Source organism: Mustela lutreola, chromosome 8 (assembly GCF_030435805.1).
Source record: "Mustela lutreola isolate mMusLut2 chromosome 8, mMusLut2.pri, whole genome shotgun sequence".
Lineage (NCBI taxonomy): Eukaryota > Metazoa > Chordata > Mammalia > Carnivora > Mustelidae > Mustela > Mustela lutreola.
In genome coordinates this window covers 127,767,839-127,795,376 of record NC_081297.1, presented here as the reverse complement: position 1 = coordinate 127,795,376, position 27,538 = coordinate 127,767,839, and the positions used below count along the sequence as shown (strand labels likewise).

The following is a 27,538-nucleotide window of genomic DNA, read 5'->3' as shown; positions in this document are numbered from 1 at the left end:
AAATGTAAATCAAAACCACAATGAGATATTATCTCACACATCTCAGAATGGCCAAAATCAAAAACTCAGGAAACAACAGGTGTTGGCAAGGATGTGGAGAAAGAGGAACCCTGGTGCACTGTTGTTGGTGGGAATGCAAACTGATACAGCCATTCTGGAAAACAGTATAGAGTTTCCTTAAAATATTAAAAATAGAATGACTATATGACCCAATAATTCCATTACTGGGTATTTACCCAAAGAAAATGAAAATATTAAATTCCAAAAGATAATGTTTATCTACAATGTTTATTACTATGTTCATTGCAACCTTATTTACAGTAGCCAAATTATGAAGGCAGACAAAAATATGGTTTATAAATACAAAGGAATATTACTCAGCCAAAAAAAGGAATGAAATCTTGCCATTTGCAACAACATGGATAGATCTAGAGAGTATAATGCTAAGTGAAGTAAGTCAGAAAAAGACAAATACCATATGATTTCATTTATATGTGGAATTTAAGAAATGAAACAAAAGGGAAAAAAGACCAGAAAAGACTCTTAAATATAGAGAACAAACTGGTAGTTACCAGAGGTGGGTTGGGTGGGATGGCTGAAATACATGAAGGGGATTAAGAGAACATGTATCATGATGAGCACTGAGTAATGTATAGAATTATTGAATCACTATATTGTAAATATATATTGGAAATAAATAAACTAATTAATAAAACAAAATAAATTGAATTGGCCAGTTACATCCTCTCCTGGAGGCCCCACTAGGGAAATATCCAATCCTATTCTTCCTTGTATTATTGGCAGAATTCTTTCCTTGTGGTTGTATCACTGAGATACCCACTCTACTGTCTTGCTAGCTATTAACCAAGGACACTGTCATTTCCTAAAAGCCACCCTGGTCCTCACCAATGTGTCCTCCATAGCCCTCTCATATGACCTTTCACTCTTTTAAAACTCACCTGATTAGATCAGACCCACCCTAATAATTTCCTTTGTGAGTTCCTCTGTGAGTACCTCAAATTCCAATGATTAGGAACCTAATAATGGGAATAATATCTGATCATATTCACAGGGAAGGAAATTATACAGGTGTCTTCATTTGAGCTACTGTAACAAATACCATAGGCCAGGTGACTTTGAAATAAATAAAATAAAGACACATTTATTTCTCACAGTTTAGGAGGTTACGAAGACCAAGATCAAGGTGCTAGCTGATTCAGTTCCTAGTGAGAGTCCTTTTTCTGATTTGTAGACAGATGCCTTTTTGTTGTATCCTCACATGGCAGAGAGAGAAAGATTGTCTCTCTCGTGTCTCTTCCTATAAGGTCTCCAACCCCATCATGAGGGGGTCCATCCTTATGACTTAATTATCTCCCCAAGATTCCACCTCCTAATATCATCATACTAAAGGTTAGGGTTTCAACATGTGAGTTTGGGGAGAACAGAAACACTACTTAGTTAATAGCAACAGAACATATACACCTGGGGGTAGAAATCTTGTGGGTCATCTTGGAATTCTGCTTACCACAGAAGAAACTAGAGGAAAATAAACAAAGAAAACATAATACTATAGAAATGTGCTAATTTACAGACATCGAATTCCTACCTAAGATCACTACTGACTAAAGACCAGGGGTATGTCCAGGGCCCAAGGGACCCCTCCTTCTATCCTGCCTCAAGCCCTCTCCCCTCTCCAACCTTTCCCTTCCACTCTTCCACCCCTATGCATGAGAAGAATTAAGAGCCAGTGCTGGAGCTCAGAGGGTCAAGGGCATTTACTTAGGGCCATAGGCAAGAAAGGTCACAGACATGCCCCTCATGGTGCCTTTGACCTGGCAGCAAGGCAACAATTAGAAGTAGAAGGGTCAGGAAGGCATACCTGGTTCTGAGCTCAACTCTGCCACCTGCTCCCTTTGTAACTTCCAAGTCCAGTTTACTGAATCTCCATTTCTGCATCTATAAAATCAAAGTCCCAAGATTTCCTTCTTGGTGGTAAGCATTGGGTGAGATAATATACATCACGTGCTTCACACAGCATCAGCACAGGAAGAGAAAACAATGGGAAAAACATAAAAGTACCTGAGAAGCAGTTCGGAGAAAGAGGCATTGCTATTCCCCAAAGCATCTACCAGCTGCTGGGAGCCATGGGATTTGCAGGCATCTGTAATTCATGGTGTTTAACCTTGCAACATCTACAATCTAGCTGAAAGACAAGGCAACTCACCCAGCAAACAGGTGCACTGTCACAGAGAGATAGATTGTGAGTTCAAGTGTTCTCTTTCCTCAGAATTTTCACCCAGAACCTGCAAGCACTTGGCCTGCACATGTGTTCAGGCCAAGGTTTCACCCCAGCAGCTGGCCTTGTGATGACTAACACCTTCCTCATGGCTGGAGATAAGGTCGCCGAACTACCACCCAGAGAGAGACCCACCATGGGGCCCTCACTTAGGTACACTCAGATGCTCAGCCAATGGCCGTGGATGGCTCCACTTACTCCTGCTGCATAAAGGTAAACATCTGAAGGAGCTGGAGGGACCAGAGACTGCCAACGGTCCTGTATTCTTTTCCTATGGCTGCTGTAACAAATTACATAAACTTAGTGGCTTAAAACAATATACATTTTCTCTTTCATAGTCCCAGAGATCAGAAGTCTGAAATCAGTTTCACGGGGCTAAAGTCATGGTGTCAGCAGGACAGCATTGCTTCTGTGAGCTCTGGGGAAGAATCCCTTTCTTCCTCTTTGCCAGCCTTTAAAGGCCGCCTACATTGTTTGGCTCCTGGGTCCTCATCACTCCGACCTCTGCTTCCACCAATCCCATCTCACACTGACATTCCGCCTCCCTCTTCTAATGACTCTTGTGATTATACTGGTCCCACCAGGATAATCCAAGACACTCTTCCTGTCTTGTGAACCTTCATTTAATCACACTTGCAAAATCCCTTTTGCCAGGTAATAACATAGTCACAAATTTCGGGGGATTGAGATGTAGCAATTTTGAGAGGCCATTATTTTGCTCACCGCACGTACCTATTTCACTGAGACAGATGCCTGTACACTTTCTACCTATCCTCTCTCCAAACAATAGAAAAAAAAAAAAAATGGCTCATCTCTGGACATTTACCAGATCTAGCCTACAAACAACTTGGGATGAAGCACATTTTCACAGAAGTAAGTTTCTTAAAGTTTAGTAAGAAAAAGATACTATGCTCTCCACATCACAAGGGAATAATCTGTTACGGTCTGCTTTTAAATGCAGTAGATAGGGCACATTTAATAAGACATGAAAACAGAACCTATATTTTAGTAGCGTTCAGCATTCTTCCCTTCCGTTTTTGCAAACTGTGATGATCACTAACACCTATGCTCACCCTACCCTGTTTCTAACTACTCTTTAAATCAACTTGATACTGTATTTTTTTTTTGACAGTTCTGTGACAGGTACAAATTACTTGACTGTTACTATGGTTACGAAAGGACCTCCAAATAGAGAAAACATTAAGATTAAAATAAAAGGGGGAGGGAGTAGTCCAAATTGGCATTAATGATTCGTTGTCCAAGTGTAACTGGGTGTTAACTAGTCAAGCTTTGAAAATTTTGCCAGTGAGGACCCCGGAATCAGTCAACCAGCAGGCAAAGGTGCCTGTGTGAGCAAGAATGCTTGTCTCCTACAAGAAGCAATGGTTCAAAGTTTATAGAACATTCTACTCTCCCTTACTTATGCATCTCTTTTATTTGGATCGTCTCCTTTGTTCTTCATCTCCTCCTGCTTTTCCCCCTTCTGAACACATTAGTTACTATGGAAACATTGGTTGAATGTCAGAAAGCTCGGCTCAGAAATGCTTCATAAAGTCAATTTATAGAATGGTCTGACATTTATCTCATATTTGGGAAATTTAAAGAAAATTTGTGATATTCATGACCAGTGATAGGGGTAGGTGGTAAACACTGTGCTATGTATGGGTTTTGAAATTTGTTTTATATACACTGTGAAAGCATCGGGTTTTGTCTTTTATGGGAAGAATAGCAACAAAAACAGGAGATTGTTTTGGGATTTGAAATTGGATTCATTTTCCATCAGTTCAGGAAGGATTTCCACTTTCTAAGTTTGTAAGGCTGACTGGAATCTCTAGTGTCAAAATAAATGTTTTTTGAAAAAAATTACAGTTAGCTTATTTTTTTTAACTTTAACCTGACAGTAAGACAAATGGTATTATCCATAATAATGTACATATGGCAGCAGCAATATTAGTTAAAGGCACAGAAATGTTAAACCCATGCTGTAAAAATTTTTACTTCACTATGGGGAATTTCAGAGTTAGCACAATCCTCTGGACTAACAACCATAGTAGCTAACATTTAAAGCACATTTATTATGTGTGTCAGGACCCATTCTGAGTACTTTCTATGTATTGATTCATGTGCTTCTCAATCATTATATTTTTTTCACACAGGGAACTGAGGCACAAGGAATTTAAGTAATTCACCCAAGTAAGTGGGAGAAAGAGATTCATACCAAGACAATTGAGTTCCAGAGTCTACAGTCTTAGCCATCATGAAAAACTGTTTCTGCATGGAAAAGTAAAATAATACTTAACACAATATTCAGATGGAGAGCTTTGATCAGTTCTGGACTAAAAAGATGATCTAGGTATTACCTGTAGTATCTCCCCTCTAATGTTATTGCCCAAACCCTTCAGGTTCACCATGTTGTCACTGAAGATGCCATGAGTTCCTGATGATTACAGTTTGACAATGAATTCAGTTTAGAGTTCAATTTGATATCCGATTTGCAGGCTCTTACAAATCTTGTTACATGTAAAAGAGTATTAATGTTTCACTATGCGATTAGCAGCAAAGCTCTAAACAGCTGACCTTAATTCCACTGCATTCCATCAGAAGAATTTAATTACAAAGAAAACCCAGTGTCAACCTGTGGGGCGACGTTTGTTCTGTGCCACCCAACATTTCCTATCCTTTCTAGCAACAACTCCCAGTTATTGTTTGAGAAAGTGGTACCTGCTTAATTAAATGCACTTGACCCTCCTAAAATGGGTCACGTGGCCCAGGCCTATGCCACTCAGCACCTCTCTGCTCTGTGACTTCAGTGATCGGTTCAAAGATCCACGTGTGACGAGGGTAAGCCAAAGAAATGCCAGAAGATTTTTGCTGGGAATGTTCAAACAGGAAGAAGACCTCATTTTCTTCCCTGGAAAACTCAAGCTGCTCTAACCATCTTTGCCATCACAAAAGCATTGGCCTAGAGCATACAGAGGCCTGTAGGCAGAGAGACTGAAACCTTTGGAACCAAAAGCAAGTAGAAGATTAAGAAAAATCCAGCCAAATGGCATCATTTGATCTGTGAATATAGTACTGTCCATGTTTGCCAGACTTTTCAAAGCACTGGCCCTTACACCCTCCTTTAAAAAAAAAAAAATCTAAATACATTTGAGCTGGCTTACAACAGAAAAGGGCCTAGTGGACAAAACATGAAGTGTCCGTGTCCTTTGAGGGCATGGAACAAGTGTCCATGTCCTTCTCTGTAAATAAGAAACACCAACTCCACAAACCTCTGAAAACCCAAAGTCCTTTTCTAGCTTATTTGGTCACAAAAAAAGGACATGACCTACATGGGCATAAGGCTACTTGTGGTCTTTACTTACTAGCTCAACATGAATATTCCTACCAGAAGCATCAGACTGTATAAGATACATAAACACTTATCTTTATTAAAATTTCTAAAAATTACAAATTCTTAAAACCCAAGGGTTTCAAATGAAAGACGGCAGGATCTAGTAACAGGATCTAGTAACGGGATAAATTTTATGAATAATTTTATTGAATAAGTAAGTGCTTAATCTCTGAATAGGATGGGATCTGAGTTAGCCAAAGATACTGTTGAGAACCATGAGATGAAAGCATCCATCATTCCAAAGTTGTGTTGAAGGTGAAAGTATGCTTGCATGGCATTTAACAGACAGACATCAAGTCAAGTATCAGATTGATAAACACCAGAACAAAGTGAAAATTCCTAAGGTCAGGACAAAAGCAAAAGGAGATGTGTGTCTCAAGGAATAGTATCAATAGCTTTAAGAACAGAGAATTTGGAAGAAGAATAGAAGCTATTGCATGACTTCACACCAAGTTACACTACAGTAATTCCAAGATGGAAAATATTATGATGCTGAGTACATGTGGTTATACCTTAGCTAAATATTGAAGTGAATATTCTGTGTTCGTGGAAACTTTATCCTAAGCCCTTCTCTCTCTCTCTCTCTCTCTCTCTCTCTCACACACACACACACACACACACACACACACACACACATCACTGTCCAAAATCTGTCTGATAGACTTTTCAATTATTCAATCAATAAGGCCCTACCATCCTGCCCCCACTTTATGCTCGAGTTGGCTTACAACAAACAGAAAAGTGTCTACTGGACAAAAGCGAGAAGCATCTCTTTCCTTTGAGGGCAGACACTACATCTTGTTAACCTTGCTCATAAGCAAACATTTACTCACCTAAGTTTCCAAAATCTGCAAACCTTTGAGTTTCATGTTTTATATATACATATAAAATGTTACTATTTGACTGCAGCCAAGAAAACTATCATGCTGTGTGATATCAAAAAGAGTATTAGAAACTCATTAAACACAGTCCGTCAAGTAGAAAACGTTGGGGTCATGACTCATCTGCTTTCTTCTCTATATCCAGGACCTAAAATTATGACTAGTTCATGGTTAAGGGTTTAGGGTATACTTTATTAATAAATTAAATATGAACTACCTTCTGACCACTCTGCTGTCTGATGACACTGACAAGTTGTCAGTGGGACAACTGACAGAGGGAGGGGAAACCAGGAGGAGAAAAGCTCCCAAGGATGGTGACATCACTAATACATAGAGAAATACTACCCACAAGTCTCACCTCCAGTTGTAGAAAAGCCAAATGGAGATCAGTGATCTCTCAGGTGACCATCAGCCCTATGATTACATGGTTTTGCTGCAGGAAAAGAAAATATAAAAGGGTACAGAGAGAAGTCTATATAACTTAAAATACTAACTAATTAAACAATACTAACTAATAATACTATATATATAAAATATGTATTTTATATATATACTAATCACAGTAGTTAGTATTATATATATTATATGCAATTAGTAGTATATATTATAATCATATACTAATTATATATAATTATAATAAGATGTATAATTATAGTTACAGTTATATATAGTTAGTATTATATATTATATAATATATATTTTATATAACAATACTAACTAATAATACTAAATATAATATATAACATATATGTTATATATTAATATATATAATATATAATAGTAATTAATAAATACTAACTAAGGGGTGCCTGGATGGCTCAGTGGGTTGAAGCCTCTGCCTTCAGCTCAGGTCATGATTCTAGGGTCCTGAGATCGAGTCCCGCATTGGGCTCTCTGCTCAGCAGGGAGCCTGCTTCCTCCTCTCTCTCTGCTTGCCTCTCTGCCTACTTGTGATCTGTCCAATAAATAAATAAAATCTTTAAAAAAATAAATACTAACTAAAAAGCAAACAATAAATAATCTCTAAATATGGAGGAGACTCTCTTAAAATTTCAAATTTCATATATATGAAAAAATTCTGCATCAAGTATTTTACTATACCTGAAAATGGCCCAAGTCTAAAAATTAGTCCAGCACAAAATGGCACACTCACTGGTCTAAGAAAGATTATACCCTTACCTTCTGTTAATAAAACCTCTAATGTCCAGAGCACCAAACTGTAAGAACCCAGCCAAACCCAGCATGCTATCAAATTTTTTGACCTCTGGGACTCTGTGCAAATCCAACCCATCTTTCCCATGAGAATAGTTAACTGCCTCCCTTCATTCCAGGCTTTCCTCCAACTTCCCTGGCGCACAACTGCCAGAAGAATTTTCCTAATGAAAAGCTTTGATCCCATAGCTGTTTTAAAGCTTTCAACAGCTCCCAGTTTCAGCAGCATTTCACTACCTTTGTGAAGATGCCACATTGTCCTATTTTCTCTCCTACCTCTAGCTTCTGCTTTTCCATCTCTAGTACCAAAGTACTCTCCTCCACCATCCTTCAGTCTTGACCATAGACCCTCCTCTCATTCTCTACCTTCTCCTTAGGTGACTCCAACCTTACAAGGCTTTCATTAACATCTAGATTCCAACAAGTATCACTATTTATTTGTTTAATTGTGATAAAATACACACTTTCATTACCTTAAAGTGTACAATTCAATGGCGTGGAGTACATTCACAATGTTGCACAACCATCATGGTCATCTAGTTCCAGAACATAATCATCATCTCAACTAGAAACTCCAGACCTATTTTCCCCCACTCCCTGACCCCTGACAAGCTCTAATCTGGTTTTTGTCTCTATGGACTTGCCTATTCTGGATATTCCTAAAGATTTTATTTTATTTATTTGACAGAAAGAGATCACAAGTAGGCAGAGAGGCAGAGAGAGAGAGGAGGAAGCAGGCTCCCTGCTGAGCAGAGAGCCCAATGCGGGACTCGATCTCAGGACCCTGAGATCATGACCCAAGCCGAAGGCAGCGGCTTAACCCACTGAGCCACCCAGGCGCCCCTGGATATTTCATGTAAATGGAGTCTTACAACATGTGGTCACTTAGGTCTGGCTTCTTTTGTTTACAATATTTTCAAGGTTCATCCATTTTGTAGCATGTGCTAGTTCTTCATTCTTTTGTATGGTTGTAAAATATTCCACTGTATCGCTACCCCAGTTTATGTACGCATTCATCTGCTTTTGGACACTTGGGTTGTTTTCATCTTTTAGCTATTATGAATAATGTTGTTACAAACAGTAGTGTACAAGTTATTTCTTGAATACTTTTTTCATTTCTTTTGGGTACATACCTAGGAGTGGAATTGCTAGATCACAGCATATTACTATGTGTCACTGAGGAACTATAAAGTGCTCTCCTAATGGCTGCACCACTTTATATTCCCACCAGCAACGTACAAGGGTTCTAATTTTTTTACATCCCGATCAACACTTATTTTTGTTTTTTGTTTTTTTAAATTATGGCCATCTTACCTCTTTGTGGTTTTGATTTGTATTTGCCTAGTGACTAATGATGTTGAGTACTTTTTTGTGTACTTTATAACTGTTTATATCTTCTTTGGAAAAATGTCTACTCCAGGTCTTTGCCCATTTTTAAAATCAGGTTGTCTTTTTTTGTTATTAAGTTGTAAGAGGTCTTTATATATTCTGAATACTAGATCCTTAACTGCTATATAATTTAAAGATGTTTTCTCCCATTCCATAAGTTGACTTTTTATTCTCTTGATAGTGTTCTTTGATATACAAACATTTTTAACTTTGATGAACTCCAGATTATTTTTTTCTGTTATTGCTTTTGCTTTGGTGTTATATTTAAGACATCATTGTTTTGTTTTGTTTTTGTTTTTGACTTTTTTATTATGTTATGTTAGTCACCACACAGTAGTACATCATTAGTTTTTGATGTAGTGTTCCATGATTCACTGTTTGTGTATGTTCCATGCAATCTGTGCCCTCCTTAATACCTGTCACCAGACTAACCCATCCCCCCACCCTCCCCTATAAAACCCTCAGTTTGTTTCCCAGAGTCCATAGTCTCTCATGGTTTGTCTCAGACTCTGATTCCCCCCCTTCATTTTTCCTTTCCTTCTCCTAATGTCCTCCATGGTATTCCTTATATTCCATAAATAAGTGAAGCCATATGATTATTGTCTTTCTCTGCTTGACTTATTTCATTCAGCATAATCTCCTCCAGTCCCATCAATGTTGATGCAGATGTAAGACATCATTTTTTAAAAAAAGAAATTATTACCAAATCCAAAGCTGTGAAGATTTGTCTCTGCATTTTCTTTAAGAGTTTTAAAGTTTTAGCTCTTAAATTTAGGTCTTTTGCATTTCATTTTGAGTTAATTTTGGTAAATGACGTGAAACAATGGTTCAAATTCATTCCTTTGCATGTAGATATCCCATTGTCCCCTCACCATTTGTTGAAGAGACTGTTCTTTCCCCCCCATTGAATGGTCTTGGAGACTTTGTCAAAAATAAGTTGATCATAGACACATGGGAACTCTTATTATCTTTACAGAAATTTCTCCTATGAGCTCAAGACCAATATGTATCCATCAGGCCATTCAACATATCTACCCTCACATTCCCAAAGCAGACAGACCTCATGGTCTCCGACTTCTCCAAGTCTGTTCATGTTCCACTGTTCTTTCTGGGCACGGCCATTCATCTAGCCATGGAAGCTAGAAACATTTTCTTCTCCTTCAGTATCCATTTCCTGCCAACTGAGTCTCCATAATAAATCTGAAATCTGTCCAGTTCTTTCAAGCTCCTTCTCCATTCCCTATATGAAATTATTGTGACTTAACCCCTGTACCATTAAAAGGTCTCCTAACTAGACTCAGATCTCTACATCTATTCTTGTATTCTTTTAGTCTACTATTCAGGGGTCTTTTTTAAAAAGACAAATCAAGTCATGTCTTTTTCCTACTTTCCTACTCCCACTCTAAGCCCACCTTGTTTAAAAAATTTTTCAATTTCCTCCCATTATTCATAGGATAAAGACCAAAATGCTAACATGGCCTTCAAGATTCTTCAAGACCTCATCCTGAATTTCCTCTCCAGCCTGATTATATACCACTCTTGAACCTTCACATAAGTAACACCTACTCAAACTTCAGGTTTCACCTCAAATGTTATTTATTTAAGTGACCTCTGCCAGATCAGGTCTTCTTGCCAATTGTTACTATAGAATACTATACATTTCCTTCATAGAGCTTGTCACAATTTGAAATTATGCATCTGTGAGATTATTTAGGTCTCTTCCCTGCTAGATATAAAGCTCCCGAAGTCCACATTTTCCAGTCTGGAAATTTCAAGAGCCTCCATCAACTAGCCTTTGTAGACTTATTCACAACTGTTCTCTTTCACATTCCCATCCTCATATTCTAATAAAACCCTGTAAAAATTCTGCCACTGTATTCTGTTCATACTGTTGTTTTCCTATTTCTAAATTTTTTCTATAATTATTTTGTAATTGCTATAGCCTGTTTTCATTCTTCACTCATTCTTTTAAGTTTAATTTGTGAATTACTTGTTATGTGTCAAGTCCTGTACTGGAAATGCAGGACTAAAGATACAAAACAGAGAAAGTCATGATTCCTGATTCAAAGAAAGCAAGGTGACAGGCCTATAAACAAATAGTTACCACCCCAGATAAAAGTTGATATGAAAAGGACTTCTAAAAATCATCATGGGAACAGAGAGAGCTCCTCTTCCTGAGAAAATTGTCAAAGCTCCACAACAGAATATATAATTATAGCTAGGTCTTGAGAGATGAGTAAGAGTAGAAGGGAAATTTTTTAGGGAGAAGCATTTAGATAATAGTAGGTCATGATGAAAGAGGGTAGCATATTTGCAAGTGGCAAGTAGCCCAAGTTGTCTGAACCATAGGGCTTACCAAAAGCCAAGGAACACAAACTAGAATCCCATGACTTTGTATTTCAGACACAGCTGACAAGCACAGTCTTTTTTTTTTTTTTAAGATTTTATTTATTTATTTATTTGACAGACAGAGATCACAAGTAGGCAGAGATTCTACTGCCTGGAAAGATTCTAGGGTGGCCTCAATGAATCCTGCTCTCTGGTATGTAATCTTGTATAATCCCTTGTCCTCAAGTGTGGGTGGAACTGGTGATTTACTTTGAGCTAAAACAATATGGGAAAGGTGAAGAAATTTTGTCAAAGAAATTAAGGTCCTTAATCGGTTTACTTTGACTAATTAAAAGAGAGATTATTCAGGTTGAGGGAGGAAGTGGCTGACTCACTCAGATGAAAACCTACAAGAGAGAGACTGCATGCTCCCTGAAGCAAGAAACTCCACTTGTTAGGAGATGAAGTAACCTTCACTTTGGAGAAGCCAACAAGGAACTTTCGATAGCTGGCAGCTGATTGCCAGCAAAAAGCTAGGGCCTATCAGGCAACCACAAGGAAATCTACGAACAACCTTAATGATTTTGGAAATGAGTTCTTCCCCTGTTCAAGCCTTCAGATAAGAATGCAGCCCTAGCCAACACCTTAAGGACAGCCGTATGGGACAGTGAGCAGAGGGCCCGGTTGTGCCGTGCCAGACTCCCCCCCTAGAGCAACTGTGTGATAATAAATGTGATTGTTTGAAGCTGCTACATTGTGGCAATCTGTTACAAAGAAAAAGAAAACTAATGTAAACTTTAACTTAGCAAAGAAGTTTTTGTTGTCATGTTTTCACACTTTTGCCAAAACTGCTTAAATATCTCAAGGGACAATTAAACGAATATACCGGTTAGAACAAAATGGAATGTATTTCTAGCCAGCTTCCCAATAAAGGGAAATGACGAGTGAAGCTTCAGTCTAACTTGCTCTACTTTAGAAGAGGATCTGTAACTTGGCTGCTCCAACTTCCATTCTTAGCAGTTTCTATGGCTTCTAATGAACCAGTTGCTCTCGGATGAAGGGAAACACAACTGCAGAAACATAGCAGCTTTGAGGATCAAAGCACAACCATAAAGAAACAAATGGAAAAGCACACTTATTACACAATACACAGCAGCACATAATTAGTCCACAGATTGTTTTGCCTCCGTGCCTTCCTTGCCTCTGTTGTTTGAGTCAGTATCTTCCCATAAGAATAACCGTATAATAGGGAATTGATGACCCAGCATCAGGTGAGTCATTAGTATGACTGATATGGTCAATTTTTATATCATAAAAGCAAAGAAGGGATCCAGAGGCTCTACAATAATTTAAAATGAAAATATTATGCTTCAAGTTATAGAAAATAGCATAGGATGCTGTTCATCTTATAAAATAAAGTCATAAGTAGCATAATAAACATTATGATATAAAATATAACTTTATGGCATCATTTAAAAAATGTAACTAATACACTAGACCTGATAAATATATAGTATTTCATTTTACATAATTTTGTTAATGAAAACTTAGCAAGGATAATTAGAAGCCCATATCATTAATGGAAATAGAACTAAAACTCTAAAATAAAATACCAGGGGAAAAAATGCAGCATTAAGTATATAAAGTAAGTAATCCTCCATAACCAGGTAGAACCTACCCCCAAATAAGAGAGATATGTTCGTATTTTTAAAAAATCCTAACAAATCACATCTGTAAGTTAACAAAGGGGAGGAAAGGAAGCTCACTAGATGTTGGGAACTATTAAATTTCTGTTCTTACCTTTAATATTTAAAATTCTTCAAAAACTAGGGCTGGGGCACCTGGGTGGCTCAGTGGGTTAAAGCCTCTGCCTTCGGCTCAGGTCATGATCTCAGGGTCCTGGGATCGAGCCCCACATGGTGCTTTCTGCTCAGCAGGGAGCCTGCTTCCCTTCCTCTCTGCCTGCCTCTCTGCCTACTTGTGATCTCTCTCTCTCTCTCTCTGTCAAATAAATAAATAAAATCTTTAAAAAAAAAAAAACTAGGGCTAATAGGATAATTATTAAACATAAAAAGCCTTTTAAACCATTAATGTTTAACAGGTAACTTCTAGATGCATTCCAGTTTAAATCCACTATCTTTGACCGAATTTTGATTATTTCACCTTCTAAATAGTTCTCCTATATTTTAATGGTTCAGGCCTTCAGTATTTCTCACCTGGATGACTTAGCAGTCCCCTAAATGACATTCACTATGGTCTGAAGGTTCGTGTCCTCCCAAAATTCATATGTTGAAATCCTAAACTCCACAGTAATAGTATTAGAAAGTAGGACCTTTGGAGGGAATTAGATCTTGAGGGCAAAGCCCTCATGAATGAGATAAGTGTCCTTATTGGGAAAAAAAAAAAAAGCCCCAAAGAAATCCGTCACCCCTCTGGCCATGGCTATGTGAGGACACAGAGAGTCTTTATCAATAGCCATCTATGAGAACGAGGTCTCTCCCATCAGATATCAACTCTGCCAGCACCTTGAGCTAACACTTCTCAACCACCAGAACTATGAAAATACATTTCAAGTTGTTTGTAAGCCACCCAGTCATGGCATTCTGTGATAGTGGCCAGAACAGAATAAGAAAACCCACCATCCTTGGCCTAAATCTTCTCAAAATATTCCCCTCACTGTGATCAGAATCATCTTTCTAAATCTGATCATGTCCTGTCTCTATATTAAAATTCTTTATTGGTTCATCTTCATCCTCAAAAGAAAATCCTAGTGTCTTGGCATACACCCGAGGCACCTGAGGCTCTCAGACTGTGCTGATGTCTGCACCCTACATCCTGCCTCCGTGTCTGGCCCGTGCAGGTCTGGTGCATACTCTTTCCAGCTTCCTGCCCCAAGCACTTCCCCCTTCCTCTCCACTAGAGGTATTTCTACTCATTTTTAATCCCCAGCTCAGGTCTTCTATCTCCAGATTTACCTCCTATGACCTCTAGGAAGCCTTCTCAGATACCACACTACCTCCTAGGTTCCAGATAGTGCCCCTGTCTGTTGCCTCCACAATGCTGTGTGCATAAATCTGTTCCCCACTGCTATCACGGGATTATGCAAATCAGATGTGTCTGTTCTACTTGATGTCTGTGCTCCTTGCTATGATGCTGGGTGCTCAGCACACAGTAGATCACTACAGCTCCCTGAAAGAAAGGATGAAAATACTGGAACAAAGGGCAAAAGTGAGCTATGTTGGTTGCCATACTCTATGGAAACACAGGCTGGAATGGAATCGTCTGTGGGAGTTAGTTGCCCAGACAAGATGAAAATGACTGAAAGTATTATCTACCACCAATCTTAAAAGAAACCACCACAATGTCAACTTTCTAGATCTGGAATAGTTTATAATCCGACCTAATATCACCTTACATCCATACTTAGAGGATGTGTGTTTAAAAGGGGAACACCCCTTTTAAACTAAAAACAAACAAACAAAACACACCAAGCCTTATGTACAAAGCAAAATGCTAAGAAAGCTTAAGATGGTGGCCACATTTAAGTGTCTACACATAGTCTAACTAGAAGAGTACGGACAGAGAAAGTCACTCCCCTAATTCTGTAATTTATAGGCAAGTGTCTCTCTGTTTCTTGGAGGAGCTCTAAACTCTTAAGACATCTTACAAACCTTTCCTCATCTGCCCCTACCTACCCTTTCCAGTCTTTGCTTTGTATAGTCTCCTTGGTGTGGCTCAAGTTCCAGCAGTTCTTCCTATTGGACAACATTTTTCCTTGCCAAAGTCAATAAGTTTGTTATTTAAAGAGAGTTCAATGGCAATAACTATGGCAATATTTAGACATCCAGATATTTTTCAGTTTCATTTTGGCAGATAAAGATTTAGTGCAGTAATCATTATAAAAATGAGAAAATGTTTTCTCATTTCACTAGGATTCAAATAATAGAGTAGGTGTCTTTTAACATAAGATGTGCTTCAAATAATTTTGAGAAGTTCAATTTGTCTGAATGGAAAATGAAGCATAATTGATTTTTGACATTTTAATTTTAAGTGAGCTAGTTGTCAGATTTCACTTGAAAAGGACCCACAATATCTACATCAAGGGCATGTCAACTATCTCCAGCCATTATTGTGATTTTTCTGTGTTTATAAATTTATCCTATTACTATAAATTCTATTATTTGACATATGTGATGAAGGAAGAGTTATGGTTAATCATATTCCTAGTTTATTGCAAATATAACAAATACCACACAGAAACTAATAATTTATAACAATCCCTATATGGATTCCATTGTTCAACAATAAAATCAGAAATGATATTGAACCTCTACAGAGGTCAAAGCATCATACTAGATGTTGTATCCACCAAAGGAATAAAAATGGTCTCTGCCCACCGGGAAGAGAAACCTGCAGACAAAATCAGCCCCATTCTCTGTAAGATTTACCTTAGTAGGAAATGAATTTCCAGGGGCACAGAAGAGGATATGATTGCCTTTAAGTGACAGAGAAGTATCATAAAAGAGGTGACACATCCTGAAGGACATGTCCTGCAGGATCTGTAGGAGCTTGCCAGGTGGAAGACACCCTGAAGGTAATGGCTCAGAGCCGTGAAATGGTCCGGCACTCTCTGGATCCTGAAACTGGAACATCAGGGGCAGGGTGTGTGGAGAACTGAGAGACAAGTCTTCAAAGAAGGGCCCACGATGCCACACCAAAGAGCATGGTTTTTTTCCCCATGGACAATTAGATTTGCCTTTTGGGTAGAAACAAATGGAATAGAGGTCAATATGGCAGACAAGAATGTATAGAGGAAGACAGAAAGCCTAGAGAGGAGGCTGGCTGAGACAACTCTCCTTCACATGTCTCATCTTTCTCTTGGAACCAGCGGCTAGCCCAGGCAGCTCGTCTGTGTGCGTGTGTGCGTGTGTGTGTGTGTTTAATGTCCACATTGGAAGTGCAAGGGTTGTACTTCAAGAAGTTCAAGGTGATAACATGTCACACCTCTTAAAGCTTAGGCTTAAAACTGGTGGACCATCACTTCTGCTCTTATCAGTCACATGACCAAACCCAAAGACAGAAGATGGGGAAAAACACCCTATGTTTTTACTAGTGGGAACTGCAAAGTCAAATGCCAATGGGCAGAAGAACACGTAGGGGAGAAGGACCGGTGTTGATAATGCAATACATCACACTCTGCCCTCTGGGCCACAGTTCCTTGTGTCCCTCCCAAATCAATATATGCTCACCCCCATCAATGGATTCTCAAAAGCCACATCCAATTGCTGCATCACATTCCAAGTTTAGGATCTTGTAATCTACATTAGATCCAGATGAGTCTCATTTTGAAAAGAACAAAGATTGCTCTTTGTTCAGAGAATACCAAACAAAAGAATGAGCTACCTGCCCCCACCTGATCACACACACACAAAGCTTACAAACAGCAGGGAAGATACTAGCAATACACACCCCCATTTGAGAATGAGGGCCTCCTAGCAGTCACTGGCCCACAGCAATTCTGAAATCACATAGGACAAATGTTGCTCTGTGGAAGGGGAAAGTTTCTGGTTAGGCCTGGGTTTTCTTTCCTGGGAAAGCCTCCCACCATCCCTTGTTTTCTAGGTTTTGACCCTGCTCTTTGAGATTTCATGCTCCTCTTCAACCACTCCTGAAAGGGCTTTGGAAGATAGGCCATTTTAACAATGGAGCAGCTTTCTCAGGAGTTAAAAAAGTATTTTCAAAGAGCTTTCATTTCTTTTAATCCCAGATGGCAGTGCTTTTGCTAATTCAACCGTCTAAAACAATTTGTGAATTTCTATGCATTTGATTCCACAGTCTACTCCGTGTGCCTAAAGCCAGAAGTCACACCCACAATTCTTTTCTAGACATGCTTTTCTCTCACTCTTGACTTAATTACTATGACTAAGCACATTTGACTAATAGGGGAACCATGTCCTTAAGCTTCATAAATGTCCTTTTTTTCAGCTGAAAAGATACACTCTAGGCTCTCAATTTTCTCAGTATCAGTCTTTTTTATACCATTAAAAATTGAGGACTTCAAAGAGTTCATCTTAGAAAATTCTAGAAAGGACAGGGTGCCTGGGTGGCTCAGTTGTTAAGCATCTGCCTTCAGCTCAGCTCATGATCTAGAGTCCTGGTATCAAGCCCCGCATCGGGCTCCCTGCTCAGCAGGGAGCCTTGCTCCCTCTCCCACTCACCCCACTTGTGTTCCCTCTCTCTCTGTGTGTCTTTGTCAAATAAATAAATAAAATCTTAAAAAAAAAAAAAGAGTACACAAGTATCTGTTCCATTAAATATCAGGGCAATAGTACTCACTTGTCATGTAGGCTCTGGAAAATTCCACTGTGCCCATGAGAAAATAAGAGCAAGAAAGACACTGTCTTAGTATTATTATGAAAATAATCTGATCTCACCAGACCCCAAAATGATCTTGGAAATTCCCAGGGATCACCAAACTCCATTTTGAGAATTCTTGGTCTAGATACTATTTTTCTTCTCAGAGATTCAGGACCATTTCTATAGCCACACCCTTGATTTTCCCACAAATAACATCAATGTACACATATTATTTATCTTTGTATCACTGTAGTCTATAAGAGCTCTATTTTCTTTAAGAATGAGGAACTTGATAATCTGATACCTAAAATAATTCCTCACTAGAAATATTTTAGATAAGAAAAAGTGACTATCCACAGCACTTTTTCCTGGCATTTTGTTAACTCCAACTGTGAAACAGTCTATCTAAACATCAATAAGAAGCAAAACTTTGAAAATCTCTACAGGGTTGGAGAGACAAAAAATTAAGAGCTCATGACGCACTAAGACAGGACCTGACAGAATCCTAATAGTTTTGATTAAACTCTGAAGGACTGGGGTGCCTGGGTGGCTCAATTGGTTGTCTGACTCTTGATTGACTCAGGTCATAATCTCAGGGTTGTGGGATTGAGTCCCAAACAGGGTCTGTTTGAGTTTTCTCCCTCTACCCTGCCCCCTATTGGCACATGGGCTCTCCCTCAAATAAATAAATTTAAAAAAAAAAAAAAAAAACCCTCAAAGATTAAACAACAAAAATAAGAATAAACCAGGGACATAAACTCAACTCACAATTAGCTCATCTCTAGCTGCCTACAACAGTGAAAAGTAAATCTCTGGGAGAAGATAACAGCATTCAAAGACTCAAGAGTATTTCTATAGGGGTGCCTGGGTGGCTCAGTTGGTTGAGCGACTGCATTCAGTTCAGGTCATGATCCTGAAGTCCCAGGATCTAATCCTGCATTAGGCTCCTTGCTCACAGGGAGTCTGCTCTCCCTCTGACCTCTCCACTCTCACGTTCTCTCTCAAATAAATAAATAAAATCCTTTAAAAAAAAAAAAAGAGTATTCTACAATTTTTCTTAACAATGTCAATGCCTTAGTAAAGAAATATTCAAGATGAGAAGGCACGATGTGACCAAAACCTGAGAGAAATAATGTAAAATGGAAACAAATCCATAGAATATTCTGATATTAGAGTTATCAGACACAGACTTTAAAATAACTAAGATGAATACATTTAAGGAATTAAAATGTAAGAGTTCAACAGAGAATTGGAAACTATTTAAAAAAGAACCAAGTGGAAATCTAAGCTGCAAAATGAAACAGGTGATATTAAATACTTAACCAGATTAGGTAAACAGTGAATTAGACATAGTTGAAGAGAAAAATAGTTTCTGCTAAAAATTTTTTTGGTATTATACTGGATCTGTAAATCAATGTAGGAAGAACTGACACTTGCCTCCCAATTTATGAACATGCCATCTCTCCATTTATTTAGGTTTACTTTCTCTAGAATGTTTTGTAGAATTCAGTGTACAAGTCTTGGATAACTTTTATCAAATGTATACTTAAGTATATTTACCATTTTCATATCCTGGTTACTTTCTATAGAAATGTATTTCTATCTGTTACCTTTCCCTTCAAACTAAAGGTATTCTTTAACATTTCCTATACAGCAAGTCTGCCTGTGATAAATTCTTTCAGCCTTTCAAGGTCTGAAAAGTTTTTACTTCATTTTCATTTTTGAAAGATATCTTCGCTGGATACAGAATTCAAAGTTCAGTATTTTTCTTCCAGTACTTTAAAGATGTTACTCCACTGTCTCTGACAGTCTTGTCTTTGTTCTTCTGTGTCTTTTAAATTTAGCTGCTTTTAAGAGTTTTCCTTTGAAACCAGTTTTAACGAATTTGATTATTACGTATTTTGGTATAGTTTTATTTCCTGTACTTAAAGGTTCATTGGGTTTCTTGGGTCTCATTTGTTTCCCTCGCTCAGGGGACACTGCCCTGTTTTGCCTAATACCTGATATTTGAAAACTGTCTCATATTTTGCATTTTTAGACTTTCAAATAGGTAAATCCAATCTCTCTTATTCCATTTTGGCCATAGGCAAAAGTTCAATTCAGGCATCTCATTTTTACCATATAAACATTTTATTTTTTGTACTTAACTTTTAAATTCCATGACAAAATGTTTCATCTATATGCATACGATTACTAAAATTGTTTTATTTATCCTACCTCTTTTAATACACATCATGTGCATTTACGGAAAAAGGCAATAGGAAATATTAATGGACTTAAATACAGCCTGTAGGCAGAACACACTTTTATGTTTTCTAAACCTGTTTGATAATGATATATAAGGCAACTTGTTACAAATCATAATGCTTCCAATAATCTGTCAGGAAAAAAGATAACTTCAGCACTCATTTACACGTTTTCAACACAAACATATTCTCTGAGCCACACTGGGAAAAAGTAATATTTGTTTTTATTTCCTGAAGTAATTATTAGGACGTTTACACTTATTAAATATATCCTTAAAACTTCTACCACTTTGGAAAATCATAAAGTTAGTAAGCTAGCTAGATTTCCTTTTTATTTTAGTATATATTTTTACCTCAGAAGTCAAACTGGGTAGGAGTGCTGTATATAGGGTATATAGTTTAAATCTTTGGGACAAGAGACTACAAGAAGGTAAAGAAGCCAGTAGCCCTCCTAATCTTGTATCACCAGGACTGTATATCATAGCGGGTACCAGAGAGCTGTGAATTCTTTTGACAGTTAACCTTTCTAAATTTCATAGTAAGGTCAGTAACATAAAAACATTACACACAGCACACACAGAATTAGAGAAAGTTAATGATATAAACCACAAAACAAAATAATTCACACTTCTCATTTGGAAGGGAAAAAATGGGACTAATACTGAATACTTAGCATCTAATATAACATTTTCACTGATTATAAGTTGAATCATGTTGATTAAAACTTTACAGAATAACTTTGCATGTTATTAATTCATAAGATAATCAGCAGATATGCAGTTTTAGTCAAGTCTTATAAACCTCTAAACGTTTTCATAGGTAAAGTGAAATTAGCTAAAAAAATACCAAACAGGAGTAGAGATTTGTGAGAAGTACAAAACATATAAATGCAATAGATATATAATAATCTGTGCAATCCAAAATTCCCTTATGAAATGTACAAGTAATAAATAATAGTCATACTTGACTTTATCAAGTTAACAAAATAATTACTAACCAACCTTGTGTTTTACTAGTCAATTGCTTAGAAACACCAACTGCCATTTAAAAATTGCTTTCACCATAAAAATAGAAGGCGTATCAAACTCTTTAATCCTCAAACATCCAAAAAAATTTGGAAGGCAATTGTCAATAAAAAATATTATCTGCTAAAAAAGGTGATTAAAAAACATACATAACCTATTTTTTTCGCACAATTTTCATTTCTTACGGAAAAGGGCACTTAGTGTATAGCTAAAGCTTTCAGAAATTAAAGATCCTGTTGACTTTCCTGTTAGGCAGATGACATGTTGTACAGTTTTTAATATAAAAATATAAATATCTTTGACAGAGAAGGTGAAATAGTGGTTGGTATAAAATCCTATCACCATTTTACTTGAAAAAAACTTTTTTCCCAGAGACGATGAAAACAATACTGATTCCATACAGTTCTGCCACCAGAAGCTTCCCAAATTATAAAACATTAAGGTATTCACTGAAATTTCAAAAGTGGGCCCGCAGTCTTTTGTTTTCTTCTCGTAGTCTTTCAATTTCAGCCACTAAACCTTCATTCACTGAATATCTTTCCAGCAAAGAGTGCATTTCATTCTAGAAAAGAAAAAAAAATGCTTTTTAAATCACTGGTATTTCACATTTATTTGGCAAGCTGTTTTACATACTTTTAGCTATCATTTCTGTCATGTCCAATTAACTAGCTGAATGGTATTTCTTTTACTTAACCATCCTCACTACTTTGTTAATATAAATGAAAGATCACTGGTGAAAGTTATATATTTGAAAGGCTTAGATTTGCACATATGGGAAGCTTTTAGCTTACTTATTTAAATAAACAAATAAATAAAAGCTGTGTAAAAGTAGCCTTAACTATAGGTTAAAAAGAAGGGTGACTATTTTACTTACTGAATTTCTAAAACTCTGTTTATTTATTCTAGCAACTAGATATAATAAAGTAAAAATATATCACTCTTTATTTTTAGATCCACAATTCAACACTCATTTAAAATAAAATATGTCATACCTACCAATTGCATGTGAAACTGTTTAATCATCTCCACTTGCAAATTCACAATGTCTCTATGGCATGCTTCTCTAGGGAAGAATATAAAATACTTGTTAGAATTATAAAGGTTTTGCCAATTCTAGACCATTCAAGAAACTGTTAAACTTCCCATTGTTTCAAATTATTGGATGTTAGTAATAAGAATAGTAATAATAACAATAATAATAAAAATACCAATGCACTTAGAATTTATTTACTATGTTGTAGGCACTGTTTCTTGTACTTCGAATGGTAGAACTCATTTAATCTTTACCATCAGGTGCAATTATTACCCCATTTTACCAATGAGGGAACTGAGCCACAGAGCAGTTAAAACTTATCCAATCAGACAACCAATAAATGGTAGAGCTAGTATATGAACCCTGGCTGTACACATACCTCCAGAACTCTCGTACTACACATCCCTTAATACAGAAATTATCATTAAGACAAGACACGGGTTCATATTACAATGAAATAAATATAATTTACTAGGTCACAACATTTTGACTATTATCAATGTTTTAGCTATTAAAAAAATAACTTCTAGGAGAATGAAAAGAGTTATTTGGGTGCTTATAATAAAGGTTACACTATAAAATGCAATTCATTCATGCCTACAAAATACATGAAAATTAGGAAATAAAAAGGATCATTCAGTCACCTACCACACAACTTACGAGCTAGAACACTACCAAAATCATAGAAGCTTCCTATGTGTTCCTCTCTGATTCCATCACTTAGGAGAAGCCCAAGAAAGAAGTCACTACTCTGTTGAATTTTGTTTAAGCAAAGAAATGTTTTAAAAAAAAAAAAAACCCGTCTAACACTGAAGTTGTAGTCAATCTATTTCTGCTGTGCTTGGTTTTGAGCATTATAAAAATACCACATTCTATGTAGTACTGAGTAGTGTACACTTAAAAAAATAACCCAATATCCTGTTTTCAACATTCATATTCTATATATCTTTAAGTCACTGATTTGTATCGGTGTACAAATTCTCCTTTCAACTGACAGATTGTTTTCAAGATTTTACTATTACAACATTGTTATAAACAATCACATATATATTTCCCAACCTACATATGCCCATAACTATAGAAGATAGATCCAAGAGTAGATATGCTGAGTTAAAGGTATGATCCAGATGTATACTTCTTTAGTTTTACAAAATAATACAAAAATTATTTGCTGAAGTGGTAGTATCAGTGGACATGCTTATCATCAGTGTAACAATACCTGCTGTTTGGTCTGTAACCACACCAAGACTTGGGTCTTGCCAGACTTCTCACACTTTCCCATCTTAATGAGTATGATATAGTATCCTGTTGCATTTTCAGTTCTCTGATTAACCACAGGATTGAACATCTTTCCTTATGTTTGTAGATGATTCCTCTTCTGTGAAATGCCTGTCCATGCTTTTTAACCTTGTTTTCTATTGAATGTCTTTTTTTTTAAGACTTTGAGAGAGAGAGAGAAAGAGAGCACAAGCAGGGGAAGGCAGAGAGGGACAAGCAGACTCCCCACTGAGCAGGGAGCCTGATGCAGGACCCGATCCCAGGATCCTGGGATCATGACCTGAGCTGAAGGCAGACACTTAAGTGACTGAGCCCCCCAGGCATCCCTTGACTGTCTTTTTTTCTTATTTATTTCTAAGAGTTCTTTACATCATCTGATTCTCTGTTGGATCCTTTGTTGGAGTACTACAGACAGATTTTTGTCCTTTCACTTTGTTAATGGTATCTTATGATGAGCAGTCCTTGTCAACATTCTCTAATTACTGACCTAATATTATAATCAAATTTGCCAATCTATTTTTATAGGTAGTGTATTCTCTTATGTTTTGATAACTTCCCCCTTGAAGTCATAATTCTCCTATCATGCCTAAAATTTTACCCTTTAAACTTTTATGCTGGGTAGAATTGATTTTTTTTAATAGCAGGGAATAGGGATCTATGCTTTTCCTCCGTCATATATCACATTTCTATATATGCCCAGGTTTTTCTCTGGTCTATTGGATTCCTTTGGTCAATCTGTAGCTAATGCTACACTATTTTGTAGCATTTATATTATAGCTTAATAATTAAGCTTAGCCATCTGACAAATAAATCAGCTTCAACTTAGTTCTTCTCTATAGAGTGTCTTGGTTATTCCTGGGTCTTTTCTTCTTCCACATAAATTTTGAGGTTATCCTATCACCATCTTCCAAAAAACACAGCTGGAATTTGATTGAAATTGCACTCAATCTATAGACCAATTTAAAAGAACCGACATCTTCATATCTTCCCATTTAAGTGTTAATGCTTTCCAATAAATTTTTAAGTGTTTTTCCACAAAGATCTTTACCATCTTTGGTCAGATTTATTCCTAAGTACATTTTCTGTTACAACTATAAGAGGTTTTTTGTTGTTGTTGTTTTGTTTTTTTTTTTTTTAAATTCTCTTCTGCTTTCGATTATGACAAAATCTGTACTTAAACAAACTGGGGGTGTCTGAGTGGCTCAGTTAGTTAAGGGGCTGCCTTCAGCTCAGGTCACGATCTTAGGGTCCTGGAATGGAGCCATAAGTCAGCTCCCCACTGATTAGGAGTCTGCTTCTCCCTCTCCTTCTGCCTTTCACCACCACTCATGCTCTTTCTCTCTCTAATAAATAAATCTGAAAAAACAGAAATAAAACAAAACGAACAAAGCATCAGAGAACCACTAAGGTGGTCAGGATTTGAGAGGCTATGGTCTCAAAGAAGGGAAGTCTACTAGGTAAGCCCCACATTTACCTCTGCTTTTCCCTCTGGGGGATGTGCTGATTAGACAAGTGTGGGGAACAGAGGCTGGGCTGAAAGTGGCCTGGAGCTTGAGAGAGTCTCACCAGGCTGGGGAGTGCTATGGTTTGGAACAGCTAAAGCATCCAAAGCTTCAATGTGCCAAGAAGGTACCTGGAGAAAAGTAAACCTAAAATTGTACAATTTCCCCCTTGCATTATCTGTTGACTCCTAAGCAATGCCTGTACTGGGTTAGATGGCAGAAAATTAAACATGAAGTTGTAGCTAGATGCCAGAAAGATTCTGGCAGCCTTGTGATGCTGGGGAAGTTCAGGACCCACTGAGGTAAAAAGGTCTGGTGAATACTCCACACATTGAGCTGATATCCTAGGAAGGGCAGAAACTAAATAAACCCTAGGAATCTTTATTCTAGCTAGATATAAACTAGCCATAAGAAAACCTGAAAGCCAGCAAGTACAGGAACAAAGTGATCTGCTTGCCAGAAGAAACTTAAATCTTCTTGAAAGACAATAAAAACAGACCCACAAATTTCTGCTTAGTATATAATCTCTCCAACTCTAATAGTGAGGACAAGCCAGATAACCTACAAAATCATACATTTGTATATTTAACTTGAGAGTGCAAAGAAACCTAAATGAATGAAAATTCAGAAAATGATGAGTCCCTCCTAGGAGAAGAGACCCAAGATTGTTTTCATCCTCAACAGAGCGGAGGGGGGATGGGAGGGTAGAAAGTGGGCGGGGGTGGGGGATGACACAGCTGCTGTTGATAGGTAAGGAGAACTAACTGAAATTTTTATAGATTTTTGAAGGCCAAGTTGTACTGGACCCAAGGAGCCCTAGCCACAAATTAAGTCTCCATTCACCCACCAACTATTTGCCACAGGCCTTCACTGAGTGCTTACGGAAATCACTAGGGACAAGGAAAGAGGACTGAGAGACACCCTAAGGCAGAGAGGCACAGGGCATGTGAAGAGAGAGCACAGGACAACTAAGAGTACCCCATCTGAAGCACTCCAGACTCTCGTGGAGAAGGCAGCCTCCATAGCTAATGGAGCCCTCAACAATCCCTATGTCCTTCCACTGTAAGCTATAGCTTTTCATGACTTACTGAAGGCTGACGTCAGAGCAGACAAATTTATAGAAATCCTCTGAGCCATTCTGGGTCCTCACTGAGTCCCAAGCAGAGGCTGCCAATGTTACTGGAGGGGCAGAAGAGTTGAGAGGCCCCTACTCACCGCCCCTCCCCAGGTGCAGGCATGCAAGGTGTGCTGAAAGCTAAAGGCAGAGCAGTGCTATCTTTCTCAGTCTGCCCAGCATAAGAGCTTTCTCCCTTTCCACCACTGCTTTACTCATATTATATTGAAGTCCGCTGTCCCCAGACAATTCTGCTGTTTTGCCACATATATACATTCCTGAAAAACTTCATATTCTTGAAAATAACATGACCACATTTTTTAAAACAGTGTGTGTGTGTGTGTGTGTGTGTGTGTGTGTGTGTGATGGAATATTATTTAGTCATAAAAAAGGAGGGGCACTTGGGTGGCTCAGTGGGTTGAAGCCTCTGCCTTTGGCTCAGGTCATGATCCCAGGGTCCTGGGATCGAGCTCCACATTGGGCTCTCTGCTTAGCAGGGGGACTGCTTCCTCTTCTCTCTCTCTGCCTCCTTGTGATCTATCTGTCAAATAAATAAATAAAATCTTTAAAAAAAAAAAAAAAGGAAATCTCGCACTACAACCACATGGACGAACCTGGAAGACGTTATGCTAAGTGAAATAAGCCAGTTACGGAAGGACAAGTACTGCATGATTCCACTTTTATGAGATATCTAAAACAGTCACACTCATGGAAGCAAAGAACAGAATCGTAGGTATCAGGCTGGGGAGTACACGAAATAGGGAGTTGCCGAGTGACAAACACAAAATTTCAGTTAAACAAAATGAATAACTTGCAGAGATCTGCTGTACAACAACACTGTGCCTATGGTTAGCAATACTGTATTGTACAGTTAAAATTTATTAAGAGGCTAGATCTCATTGTAAGTGTTCTCACCATAATAAAACTAAAACAATAAAAAGAAAAGAAAAGAAAAGAAAAGAAAAGAAAACCAAAGAAAGAAGATAACAGGACTTAAAGAAAAAGGATTAGGGCAGACTACTCAAAATGTATGCAATTTCGTAACCACAGCATTAACAAAAAACAATTAAACCCTAGTAAAAAAATACGAGCATAGTTAAATAGTGAATAGTCAATGATTTTTACCTTTATAACATGATGGTCACTTGATAAAAAGGGTAAGAAAAGTGAAGAAAGGATTGGGGATGTGAAAGATGGAGGCAAGGATAAAATACCAAAGATGGGGAATAATCACAAATAAGTCCTTCCAAACACAGAGCACAAAGCCAAACCAGGTGAAGAGGAAGGAAAGAGAAAGAAATGGGTACTTATAGGTGGTTTGCTGCCTTCAGTTATGTTCATATATTTTGTCTTGCCAGCTGTTACAGGAACTAACAAAATTCCCTCATCATGTTGTCATCACTGTCCTATTTATCAATCACAAAGAACTAATCCACATTAAAGAAACATACATCATAACAGGACACATCGTACCTCCCCCAAT

General features: G+C 37.6%; 1 protein-coding gene across 4 annotated transcripts in view; it reads right to left on the bottom strand.

Moving 5' to 3' along the window:
• Positions 1 to 19,965: 19,965 nt before the first annotated feature.
• Positions 19,966 to 27,538, bottom strand: part of NEDD1 (NEDD1 gamma-tubulin ring complex targeting factor) — a 48,754-nt gene continuing 41,181 nt past the window's right edge. For all 4 annotated transcript variants that reach the window (XM_059186587.1, XM_059186583.1, XM_059186586.1 and 1 more), the window contains 2 exons: positions 22,125 to 22,191; positions 19,966 to 21,690 (listed from right to left, as the gene is read on the bottom strand). In XM_059186587.1, coding sequence (XP_059042570.1) covers positions 21,586 to 21,690; positions 22,125 to 22,191 — 172 coding nt within the window. In that variant the 3' untranslated portion in view covers positions 19,966 to 21,585. The remainder of the gene's footprint in view (positions 21,691 to 22,124; positions 22,192 to 27,538) is intronic.